Source organism: Hemiscyllium ocellatum, chromosome 20 (assembly GCF_020745735.1).
Source record: "Hemiscyllium ocellatum isolate sHemOce1 chromosome 20, sHemOce1.pat.X.cur, whole genome shotgun sequence".
NCBI lineage: Eukaryota > Metazoa > Chordata > Chondrichthyes > Orectolobiformes > Hemiscylliidae > Hemiscyllium > Hemiscyllium ocellatum.
The window spans coordinates 41,149,380-41,162,366 of record NC_083420.1 but is presented as its reverse complement, the minus strand read 5'-3'; the positions used below and the strand labels follow the sequence as shown (position 1 = coordinate 41,162,366).

At 40.9% G+C, this 12,987-nt stretch overlaps 1 protein-coding gene across 3 annotated transcripts in view; it reads right to left on the bottom strand.

Moving 5' to 3' along the window:
* The window catches only part of gaa2 (alpha glucosidase 2), a 77,405-nt gene that overhangs the window by 15,146 nt on the left and 49,272 nt on the right, over positions 1-12,987 (bottom strand). For all 3 annotated transcript variants that reach the window (XM_060840784.1, XM_060840782.1, XM_060840783.1), the window contains exons 9-15: positions 12,060-12,170; positions 10,655-10,768; positions 8,560-8,644; positions 7,939-8,056; positions 2,318-2,451; positions 1,419-1,570; positions 109-257 (exon numbers count right to left, since the gene is read on the bottom strand). In XM_060840784.1, coding sequence (XP_060696767.1) covers positions 109-257; positions 1,419-1,570; positions 2,318-2,451; positions 7,939-8,056; positions 8,560-8,644; positions 10,655-10,768; positions 12,060-12,170 — 863 coding nt within the window. The remainder of the gene's footprint in view (positions 1-108; positions 258-1,418; positions 1,571-2,317; positions 2,452-7,938; positions 8,057-8,559; positions 8,645-10,654; positions 10,769-12,059; positions 12,171-12,987) is intronic.

The window sequence follows — 12,987 nt, the reverse complement described above, 5'->3', positions numbered from 1 at the left end:
AGCGAACATATTAGCAGGTGAGACACTAACTGGGCGCACTTTATCAAATAGAACATCCTTTATTGTCACCAAGTGGGAATCATTGCAAAACAATAAACAACAACTTACTCAAAAAGAATGGCTCTGGCAACTGTTTCTCCGAAAACATGTGAGTGATGGAAAAGTGTGTAGAGGTATGGGAGCAGCGAGTAGCGGATAAAGAAAGTACGCTTCATTGCATCCTGAGCAGATTCACTGAAAGCCAGAGGGTCCTGAGCCTAGATAACCAGAGACATCATTTCAGAAAAGAAATTCACTTTTGAACATTCACTATATTAAAATGTGAACCATAAGTTTTTGATCTATATTAATGTCCTCGGCCTATGGGTGTACGGTGTGGTTTTTCAATTCCCTTTTGACATTATCTGAGGAGAAAACATCTTCAGGGCTGTAGAAAGAGGGTGAGAAGTGGAATATGTTAGCCTGCTCTAGCAGAGTAACAATGCTGAAGGCTGAATGGTGTCCTCCTGTGCTCTAATCAATCCAAGCATTTATCCGTCCTCTTAAGTACTAACAAGAGGCAGGGGAGCAAAGCAGAGCACCATCAAGTTCAAGGTCATTCGTTCCTTCTAACTTTCATGAGGGTCTGATTTCAGAACCGTTGCTTGGCTAAGCTAGACTCTATCCTGCCGAAAGGAGTTAGAATTACAGAGTTTAATGTCTTCCTCAAACTTCTTTCCACTTACAACCATGCTCTCTGTTGGACAGTATGTTCATTAAACACTCAAGTTGGCTTGTTGCAAGAGGGCTTCAGACTCTTTGGAATAGTAGTCCCTCTGCCCATAACCTTCAATAGAAAAAGAGACCCTAGACGGTGATTGTGGCTAGACTGCACTCTGGTCAGGGACAGTGGAGATTTGGGGAGGCTCCAGTCTTCTGGAAGAATAAGGAAAGCTCTCTCTCTAATAGCAAAGGCATCAGTTGAATTCTTGCTCCTTTTAACAATGCTATGATAAATCTGAATCTCAGGGAGCACTGTTCAATTAGAGGTGCCACCTTTTGGATGGGCCATTAAATTAAGGAGCCATCCATTTCTCAGATAGTTGTCAAAGATCTCACAGCGCTCTGCAGAAGAACAGCAGAGGAGGTCTTCTTTTTGATCTGATCAATCAGTATTCCTCAAACAACATCTCAAAAACAAATTATCTGATCATTTAATTCATTGTTGTAGGTACTTTCAGTCAAAAAACAAGCTGGTATGTTTCTGACATTACAACAGTATGCAGTCTTCTGAAGTACTTTACTGCAGAATATCCTGAACTTATGAAAGGTGCTTATAAATGATGGCTACCTCTTTCTGCAGTATCTTAGTCTGCATCCTATATATAAAACAATAAAATATTAATATATTTTCTAAATCCTGCAAACTTTCTCAGTACCTTCTCCTTTTCTGTATTGTGGTTTCGGGAGAATGGGTAGAAAGCACCAAGTTGCATCCATCTGATACACAATTCCTCAGTGGTACTCCCCCTAAATCCACAAATATCTGCTCCCACAAGAGGAATGCCAAACATATTGAAGTTCAGAATGCCTGCAGAATACAGAGGAGGTAGAACAAATGCAAAAAATGCAGACGCTGATGATCTGAAATAAAACACAATGTTACCTAGTCATGTAAGGTGACATGAGGACTAGTTGTTCAAAAAAGTAGTTTTTATGGAACTTCTTGAGAGAGAGAGAGAGAGAGAAAGAAATTTAGGGATAGAATTCCAGGCAGCTAAGGCACTGTCATGAAACGTAGAGCAATTAAAATTGAGAATGTTCAATTGGGAGCTGGAGTAAAAGCCACAGCTTTTGGATTTGAACTATAAGAGTATGAGAACTATAAAGTTCAGGCATTGTCAGTCTGGGAGCCAATCATTAGTCAGTACAGGAATGACGATTGAGTGAGATATGAACATAAATATTCATTGACATATATAAAATGTGTTACACACATAAATTCATGTACAACTCTTAAAACATATGCATACTCATTCAAACACACACACATAACACATCCTTTGTGTATATTCATTTTCCATTATTGTCTTTTTATTTATTCATTCCTATGATACATCAGCTGACAAATAGGGCAGCATTCAATGGTCATCACTTTGTGAAGTTTGGTAGTGAGACATTTTTCTGAAACACTGCAGTCCATGTGGTGTAGGTCCAACCACAATGCTAGTTGGGAGGACCTATTCCTACATGCAACCATATGCATGCGTACGTGTACGCACGCACGCGCACACGCGCGCACACACACACACACACACACACACACACACCTCAGTACCTGCAATTGAAAAGTGCATGTCCTTCCATTTACTCTCATTGTCTCCCAGCCAGTGTCCAGAATACCTGCCTTGACTTGGGAATGTTGATCGGGAAATTACAAATGGACGTTTCTTACGGATTTTAATTAAAGCACTAGAACAAAGAAAAAGTAAGATTTCAGCCAATCAACATGCTATAAATATTAGTTGATTATGATTTTTACAATTACTAGAGTTACCAGAGTCCCTATACTAACCACAATGGACCCACTAACCACAGGACCTTACCCACACTGCAAAAATTGCAGGTACCACACAAACAGCAATCCCACTCTGATCAGGGCTCATTGACCACATATCTCACACTAGCCAATGGCCCCACCCTGATCACTTTATTATCAGAGACAACAGGCCCCACCATGTCCAGATGTTTTGCTGCACTGATTGCAGACCCATGAACCGACTGCAAGACCCATAGTGATCACAGGAAATGCTCAGAACACTGGCCCCACACTATCCATAGACTTCACACTAAGTCCAGGTCTGAAACTGACTGACCACGAGTTTTGCAGTGACTGTATTCCTCCCATGCTGACTGCAGGTCCTTTGATAATTGCAGGCACCACAAAGGCCAAAGATCCTGCAGTGTTATCCCCACACAGGTCGACCACCCTAGACAGAAGGAAAATGTCATACATACCACTGGCCCTGCACAGACTGAAAGCCTTGCAATGATTGTCAGCTTCTGACAGACTGAAGACAGCCTCTGATAGATCCTGTCCATACAACGTTATTGTGCTATTGCATAGATTGCATCCCAGTGAGAAAACCAGTTAAAGAGACTCATACTTGGTATTGTAGTTTCAACCCAAGTGCATCTTCAGTCAGTCATTCAAGACTAGTACACCCAGGCTTGATGTCATGTCATACCAACAACAGACATAAGAAACAATCAACTAATTCACAGTCGGGATCGACACAAATGGTATGGAAAGTGTTTTCACCCAAAGTAAGTCAGCTGAAATGCTTGTGGAACTGATCACTGCCTCTACAACTGTTAAGTCGTACAAAGTGATATTTCTTGACAAATGCAAAGAATAAAACATTGCTGCACTGTTAGAAGAAGGGCACGTGTTCTATGCAATTGTCACAGGCCAGCGACATCTTCAGGAACTAGACTCTACAACAACTACTGAAGCCATCCACAAGTTCGGTAAAACATCCAAATCTTATATGAAATGTGATTGGTTCCACATGCCAGAACAGTCTCCAGTATTTAATCATATCCACAAGCTTTATTCTATCAGATGACATTAAGCTAAACTCTGCAAGAAATCCAATTGCCCAGGGAAGTCCAAAGTATAACACAATGTTGCACAGCAGCACGTGAAGAGTAAAGCATGGAACAATGTCAAGGTCATTTCCAAAGTTCCAGCTACGGCACATAAACACGTCACTGAAGTCCAAGGTGCATCTGCAACAATAAAGCTTACAGAGTTCCATCAGACCGTGCACGCGGGCAATTGGACACACCACATGGATACAGTAGAGCTGAAGACTTCACTTCGATCCAACTGATAGACCTCAAAAGGAATTATAACATGCAATAAGTGCTAAGAGCAACAATGGTGTAAGTGCAATTATCATCCCTTTACACATCTTACAGAGGTGGACTCAGGAAATATATAGCAGACCACACTCAATAAGATAACTGCTTACAATGGGTCTGACATTCTGTGCATCAGCATTATCCAGTTTCAGTGTCAATACAGTTCATTGGAGTAGAGATAGAAAACCTATTACTATAATTGATACATAGACAATTCTATTAATGGTTATATATCATATCATTACCACCCAAAGGCTAACATACACAACATTTGCAGCACCAGCAATACTGAGTCCATTGATGAACTGATTATCCTTTAACCGGACAAGTCAGATGCTGTCGGCAATTTCAAATTGCCCAGACTAGCATCAACCCTCCTCGCAAGTACAGTGTTTATATTCAAGATTCAAACTGGGATTGGTCCAAAGCAATATCATTCCCAAAGCCACACACCATACTGCTGCAACTCTATTATTTGATTCTGAAGAAGGGTGATGCTATATGCATATGTTTCGATTCGAGATGACTGAATATCACATTAAAGGGAGGCCCATATGATTTCCCAGATGCCTACCTTGAAATTACCTAATCTCAAGTTCCCAGGTGCCAAGCAATTTTCCAAGCTTAGTGCCATATCTAGAAATTGGTCCATATATCTTTATCCAGAGTCACAGGAAATTACAACATTTAGAATACTTTCTCATAGATATAGTTTCCTCAGATTACCAACTGGATTATCTGTGGTCACTCCTCACAAGGGCAGTGTGTTGGAAATAAACTATTCTATTCCCAGAGTCATCATAAACGTGAAGTTTGATTAAACCCCCAAACTACCTAATTCTATTCCCGTCTAATTCCGGTTTGTTTACTATGGCCAACAAGAGAACAATATTTACTGTAATCAAACAGTTTTAATCAATGGCAAGAAAAAAGCATGAATTGCAAATTTATAACTTCATAAATTAAACTCTACTACTTTTTAAAATTCCTAAGCACATACAAAGAGGCACACAGACAGACAAGGTACAAATAATATAAGTGAGACGGGGAAAATAACAGAAGTGAAGCACCGTTCTGCCACTAGCGAGGATTACAGACATCTTTCAATTTTCTTTCAACTCTTTGATGAGGACATAAGGGTTTTGGTTTACTGACTCTCACTCTTTCATATCCCTTTTCCTTTCAATAGTGGATTTGCAAACAACGAGGTTTATCGGGAAATAATGGGTAATAACAGTTTTCAGAAATTTTCCTGTTACCTCTCCACACAGAATGGAGAGAAGAAGATTCAAATGCTTTCTCTTTACAGGCTAGAAGTTTTTCCTCTATTATCCATGTACAAGGCTGCTGCCACTTGCCCAGAAACCAAGGAAGAAGCTGTTACTATGCTGAGTTTTCCTGATCTCTCAAACTAGTCAACTGAAAAAAAATAATTGGAGTACCATTTTTTGGGCAAAACTTCTCTGAATGCAATACAAACATTCAAATAAATTTATGTTGTGTATACAGCTTCTGATCTGTTCCAGTGACTTATTTTAAAACTGCAAATACCTTATGGCACAACTTCCGTGATTTAAAACAATGCCTTTTCCTATACTTTGGTCCACAGTTCTAAAAGGTAGAAGTGGTCTTTACATCATCAGGCAGGATATTTTCTGACAATGGATGGATCATATCACTGAGAATCTATCAGGTTAATTCTACATTGCAGATGTGTTATGGATAGGGCCAGACCCCCTCAACACATTTTAAGAATGTAAGCCAGACCCTAACATTGTCTTAAGCAGATGTAAAGCGGATATTCCAGGAGCGATGTAGCTGGTCAAACCATTTAGTTTTAGACAAAACAGAATATACCAAATATAACACAAACAAAAGAGAACAGAATAACCAATAACGTAACGTATCTGAAGACCCAACGGATTACACCAACTTAATGATGCTGTTCCAAATACTTGCAACAATCCACATAAACACCCCTTGGCACAAAAGGTAAAATCAAACACAGGGTCTCACAGGAGAGATGTCAGAGAGAGAGAGAGAAGGATCAACCTGGACCTGCTTCTTTGGGGCCAGTAACTTCAAAACTGCCTGAATGCTTTCAGTGAAAAGCCAGACCAAACCAAACCAGAGAGAAGCTGAGCTGAGAGAACGGACCACTCGCCTATTTTGAAAAGCTTTAAAGCTTTCTGTGTGAGGCAGGATCTGTTGGCAATCATCAAATTGGTCCTAAAACCCTTCAACTTAAGGCTTTTTGAGTCGGTATTTTTTACAACATCTCTGAAACAAAAAATCCAAGGACACCATAATCTTGTTAAAGGAGCAGCATGGTCACAGATGACATTGCAATCCATGGAAAAATTAAACATGAGCATAACACAGAACTCATGACAGTGACAAGAAACCATTTCTTGCTTTCAATAGTAAGAAACGTCAAATAAATGTGAACAAACTAATTTCCTCAGTTCAAACTATTTGTTAATTTGCATTAGACCTCATACTACCAAACCAGCAGACATACAGAAGATGACTACACAAGATAAAGATGATTTACGAAGGTGCTTCAGGTTCTTTAACTTTTTATCTTCATATATTCCAAATTTTACAACCAATGTGCAGAATCCTCTCTGCAAAAAACACTCTGCAGGAAGATCACCAGCATATTCTCTAATCTCTCAAAGATACAGCCAGTTTCATCCATGTATTCTGCAAAAATATGATCTCTTGGAGCTCCACAATGGAAGTAGATGGAACTCAGACAGGCCTCAGAACATTGGTTATTACAGGACAGCAGCCCTATTGGGTTTGTTCCTAAGGTGCTATGACAGCCTAGTTACACAATCCCAACACTGAAAGAGAAACTCTTACTGGTTTTTGGAACACAACTGTTTCATGTGTACCGATTCAGTTAGAACTGATCTGTCAAAAGCCGTCACAGTGCACCTCTATAGCAACAACAACTTGTTAAGATCCAGGGTACAGTTTAGACAATCCCAAACGACTACTTCCAATGCTCTTAGCCAAGTTCCAAACTTGCTAACAACAAAGATATTTGAGAGCTAGAAGATGATATTACTGAACTGGAGTTAAAAGATAGTCTTTACTTTGAATACATTTGGTTGGTCACAGTGATCAGAACAGATTCACCAGCTGTGTACAATTCAAAATTATGATAATCAGCAAGTAGCCTCAATGCAGCCAGTAGGTCTCCGAGGCTGATACATTCATTCCAAACACTCAGAGGCAGACTAGAACTCTCTAAGAATGTAATCTACAAAGGCAAACAAGTGGTTATTTTTCAAGTTCTTTATCTAGACATGCTAGACCAAATGCATATAGGTCCCTTGGCTTTAGAAAAGACCAAGAGATTGGCACATGAATCCATTTTTTTCACCCGGCATTAAGGACATCGATCAAGCAATCAGGTCATGTGAAACATGTCAATTCCAGCATCCTCAACAATCACGTTCGCCTCTCATCCAACACAAGGTTCCTCCTGTGCCATGGATGTTTTCCATGTCCAAGGACTCAACTGCATTCTGGTGACTGGCTATTTCACTAAGCTCCCTTTTTGTGAGTCAAATCAAAGATTCACTAATGCAATGTAATGACTGCAATATTCAGTGTGTTTGTGTCAGACAGTAATCCTCAATAACCTACCGCATTCTTCCAAGACATGCAGGCAATAGGGAGGTCAACATATCGCCTCTTCTCTTCACTACCCTCAGTCCCGTGGACTTTCAGAAAGCACTATAAAACCCACCATCGTCAAATGTAATGCGACTTGCCGAGTTTTCTGGATAGCTATGGTAAATCAACAGGCTACTCCTCAAGGCAGTGATTTACTCTGAAAGACAACTCTCACAGTTGGTAGACAAATTCACTAAGTTCTTCCCGCGCACACTCTCACTGCCAAACCACATGTCCACAATGTATTGTGGGAAAGAAGGGAACAATGGTACAACAATTTGTTCAATGAGATTCCCAAAGGACTAATACTGACCTCTGTGGATTGTGTGAAAGTTTACTCACCTTGCAGAGGCTTTGGCCTCCATGAGCCCGTATAGACTGTGTACATTATAGTGTGTTGATGCACTCTGTTTTGCCGAGGCACAAATGGTTTGACTACGTAAAGTGCCACCTAGTACTCCTGTCAGAGAAAAGTCCAAAATGGGGACAAGTTACAAACAGTAGACAAGAAACATGCCCTCGCTCTTGACTCTCTCCTTCATGGTCATCTCTCACCCTGAGTACTGATGTTCCCCTTACCAGGGCGATTCTCCTCATTCCTGACTCACTCCCTCACAAAGGACTCTACCCTCACTCGAGATCCACCCCCTGCCCCTGGATTCTCTCCCCCGACTCATGGCTTGCATATTCGGCTTTGCACTCGTTGCTTCACTCCTGACTCTCCTGCCTGCTGTTCTCTCCAGACTCTCTGTCATTGCTGACTCTCACAATCACTATTGAGAATTCTCATTGTTTATGTCGATTAACTTTAGAAATGTAAATTACTGACAACGTCCACACTAAAATTATTTAGATATTAGTTCAGAGTGAATATTGTGATATCCAATTTTTTAGATTACAGGGAATTATGTGATATCCCACTCCTATTCCTCTCTCTATTCACAGCAGTGACTCATTTATCACCTGGGACATATGGTGGATTTTCAAGTTCATTCGAAGGACAACCAGCCTGCGATCCATCCACAAAGTTTGAGGGCTCATTCATATCCTAGAAGATTCCAGAATGATGAGTGTTAAAAAAATTAAGGTTAACTTGAAAGATTGAATAAAATTGAAAAGTCTTAGAATTCATATTAAACATGGTTAGACTTCATTTGGAGTTACCGTGCAGATTTCAGGTTTGCTATTATGAAAAACAATAGAAGGACAACGGAGAATTTACAAAAGTGATCGACAATACAGTATCAGAACTGAGGAGTTATATTTATCAAGAAAGACTGAACAGGCCAGAAGGAAGAAAAAAGAAAGTTGAGCAATGAGAAGTTTGAAAGAAGCCTTTAAAATGATGACAGGGTTGACACAGGAAAAATGATTTAACTTTGCCTGAATCCAAACCTAATGCCACAGACATAAGGTAGTCACTAATAAGCCCGACAGAAATGTCTTTGGTTGGAGTTGCTCAAGTGAACAGCATTGATGGGTTTAAGGGACCTAAATAGTCACATGCAAGAAGAAAATAGAAAGATATATTGATTGGATAAGAGAAAATAAAATGGTAAGAGGTTCATGTGAAGTAGGATACTTGCATCGTCCCCTTGTGGGATCAGATGGTCTTTGCTATAATTTCTATCGAAAAATGAAGACAATCTGTTGCAGTTAGAGGATAAGAAATGGCAAGAGGATGATATTGGCATCATTATATGACATAAAAGGACTGTTTTGCTCTGTATTTGACCTTAGATTTGCAGAGGGGATATTGGCACTAAATAGTCACGAACCTTTTCCTGTTCAAATTACAAAACAAAGCAAGGCCCCAGTCTGAACATGGGTTTTTTTTCATTCTTGTATTTGTTAGCAGACACTGGGTAACAGAGTGGATGGACCACATCTCCCACCATGTCCTGAGTCTTCAATTGTACATTTGAAGAGTTTGTGTGTGTGTGTTTTAGCGTGCCCTTGCTCCTCCACAGCTTTGTTCCAGCCTCCAACCCTGCAATCCTCAGCCCTCCTTTGGCCTTTTGCCTCTGCAACAAATTGTGTGAGGCTGGAAAAGCATATCCAGTCAGGCAGCGTCCAAGGGGCAGGACAGTCGACATTTCGAGCAGAAGCTCTTCATCAGCTCTGCACCATTGGTGACCATGACTTTAATTGCTCTCACTCTAAGATCTGCAATTCCCTTTGATCATCATTTCATCTCTCCACACCTCATCATTCTTTTAAAATGCTGCTTAAAATCTGATTCAATGACTGAACTTTCTGCCTTAATTAACCACTGTACGTTGTTCAGCGTCGACATTTTGTTTGATAACAATCCCATGAAATGTCTTGGGATATTTTACCACATTAGTGTGCTACACGAATGAAAGGTGAACATCAGGAGATTGTTTATTTTGGGATAGCATCACAGCCCAATCACCAGTGACCACATTCAAATTGACATTGCATCAGTTCCAGCAGTTTTTCCTCCTGCACAGAGGGAGTAGAATTGACTCAGTTCGTTGAGAAGGAGTGAGTGACAGGGTGAAGAAGACAGTCTGCCTTTGAACTATCACAGTCCATAACCTCAATCATTATATAAATGACCATAAACACTGCTGGATTATTAAAAACCCAAACCGGTTCACTGATACCCTTCAGGGAGCTTAACCTGCTACCTCCTCACACTACACAGATAGTTCTTTGGGTTAACTAGAGATGGACAACAAACACAGCTTGGCCAGGATACAGCACACAGAGAAAGATTCTCTATCCGGTCAGGGATTCAAGAAAAAAAAAGTAACAATCTTAAAATACGAGCTAAGCTATTGTAGAGCAAAGTCAGGAAGCACCTTTACGCACAAAGGAAGAAATTTCACACTCTTTCCCTCAGAAGGCTATAGGCACTGGAGATTAATTTAAACTTTCAAAGGTAAGAGTGATTGATTTTGTTGAGTGAAGTTATAACTGATATGGAATAAAGCTAAGTGAAGAGAGTTATGATGCAGATCAGCCTTGCTTTAGCTTAATGAAAAAACAAATCCAAGGGGCTGAATGGTCTGTTTATAAAAATGGCACTTACAATCCAGAGCCCATCAAAGGGCACAGCTTTGTGCAACTGCAGCAAATTCTTGAACCACCACTGGTGCGTGTTGGGATTTGTGAAGTCAGGGAATGCGGTCAATCCAGGCCACACCTGCATCCCATAACATAACAGAGAAGATCTTATTAAATTCAAGTATCTATCTGGCAAAGATACATTTAAAACAATTCCAATTGGGATTATTCTTCCTCTGTCTCCAGGAGGAATTTGTTTAAACAGCATTCAACTCTTGGAAATCCTGGCCCCCAGATTACTTTCAAACAATGAGGAATTTAGATTAGATTAGATTGGATTACTTACAGTGTGGAAACAGGCTCTTCGGCCCAATAAGTCCACACTGACCCGCCGAAGCGCAACCCACCCCCACCTGTTCCCCTACATTTACCCTTTCACCTAACACTACGGGCAATTTAGCATGGCCAATTCTCCTAACTTGCACATTTTTGGACTGTGGGAGGAAAATGCAAACTCTACACAGACAGTCGCCTGAGGAGGGAATTGAACCCGGGTCTCTGGCCCTGTGAGGCAGCAGTGCCACCGTGCTGCCCCCTCAATCATTATATAAATGACCGCAAACACTGCTGGATTATTAAAAACCCAAACCGGTTCACTGATACCCTTCAGGAAGCTTAACCTGCTACCTCCTCTCACCCAATTCCACACTACATAGATAGTTCTTTGGGTTAACTAGAGATGGACAACAAGCACAGGATACAGCACACAGAGAAAAATTCTCTCCCTGGTCAGGGGATTTGGGGATGAGTCCCAATGCCAATCATTTAGGAGTCTGCCAATGAGGCATTGAGGGAAGGCCTCCATTCTATTTCCACCTATCAACAGGTTGGGACTCCAAGACCACCCATGGGCTTGACTCTCCCTCCTGTACAGTGCCCCACCACCATATCCCCAGCCTTCAAACAAGTTAACTCTGGCAGTGTGGAACTGGACAAATAGGCCATTACTTTTCCTGGCTGTTGAAATGCTCCTCCTACCCTACTCCCCAATACAATTATTTGAAATCCATAACTCTAAGGAATACAAATACCATTGTGACACATTGTTTGATTGAACCACAGTAGAAATACATTTAACTGTTGAATTATTAGAAGAGACTTTTCTTTTCAGTTCAGCAATTTTGATGAATAATAATTTTCGGACCATCCTTGATCCCATTCTCCTGCCTCCATGTACTGTGGTAAATCTAACTCAAAAGAACACTCAGAATGTGACACCTGCAATTCTTCAATAGTATATCCTCGGAAACAAATCGAAGGCATATGTAGATAAAAGCTTGCAGGGTGACTTGTCTTGATAGACACTGACCTACAATGTAATGACTATTCCAATATTTAGTAACCCTACAGGCTGTTTAAAGCACCTATACCTTCCCGATCAGAGGGCTTCCAGACGTATTGTTGATGAAAACTCCTTGCTTTAGACCTTCGTCATATGGCCAGTAGGAACCTGCTGGCTGAACACTGCTGATTCCTGGGTCCTGCAAAATACCATAGAAAACAGATGCATGAATGAGCAACAAGCTATTTGGAAGCTAATGTGATGTCACATTTTATTGCAAGATGACTTGGATCAATGAGGGATGGCACAGTGGCTCAGTGGTTAGCACTTCTGCCTCACAGCACCAGGATCCCAGGTTCAATTCTGGCCTGTGTGGAATTTGCACTTCTCTGTGTGGGTTTCTTCTGGGTGCTCTGCATTCCTCCCATATTCCAAAGATGTGCAAGCTAGGGACTAAATAGCCCATAGTGTCCATGGATGTGTAAGCTAGGTGGATCAGTCATAGGAAATGCAGACTGACAGGGAAACAGTATGGGGTTGGGTCTGAGTGGGATACTCTTCAGATGGTCAGTGTGGACTCGATGGGGCAAATGGCCTGCTTCCACACTGTAGAGATTCTACGAGTAGTGAAGCCTTTCTTCAATTGAACAGACCACACTGGAAGCACTTTGTGCAGTTTTGGTCTCCTTATCTCAGATGTTGACATACAGGGAAAATAGCAAAGGCCCACCAGACTCAATCCTGGAATGGAGGGACTGTCAGATGAAGAGAAACTGGGCAAACTGGGACTGCATTCTCCAAAACCGCGAGGTGATCTCATTGACAATGACAAAATACTTATGGGATACACAGGGTTGATGCAGATGAGATATTTCCCCTAGTTGGAGAGTCTAAAACGAGGGGGTTCAATTTAAAATCAAGAGGGACGCCACTTAGGTCCATGATGAATAGAAATATTTTTAACTCAGAGTTAAACCTTTGGAATTCTCTATGAATTATTAACCTCGGATCAATAT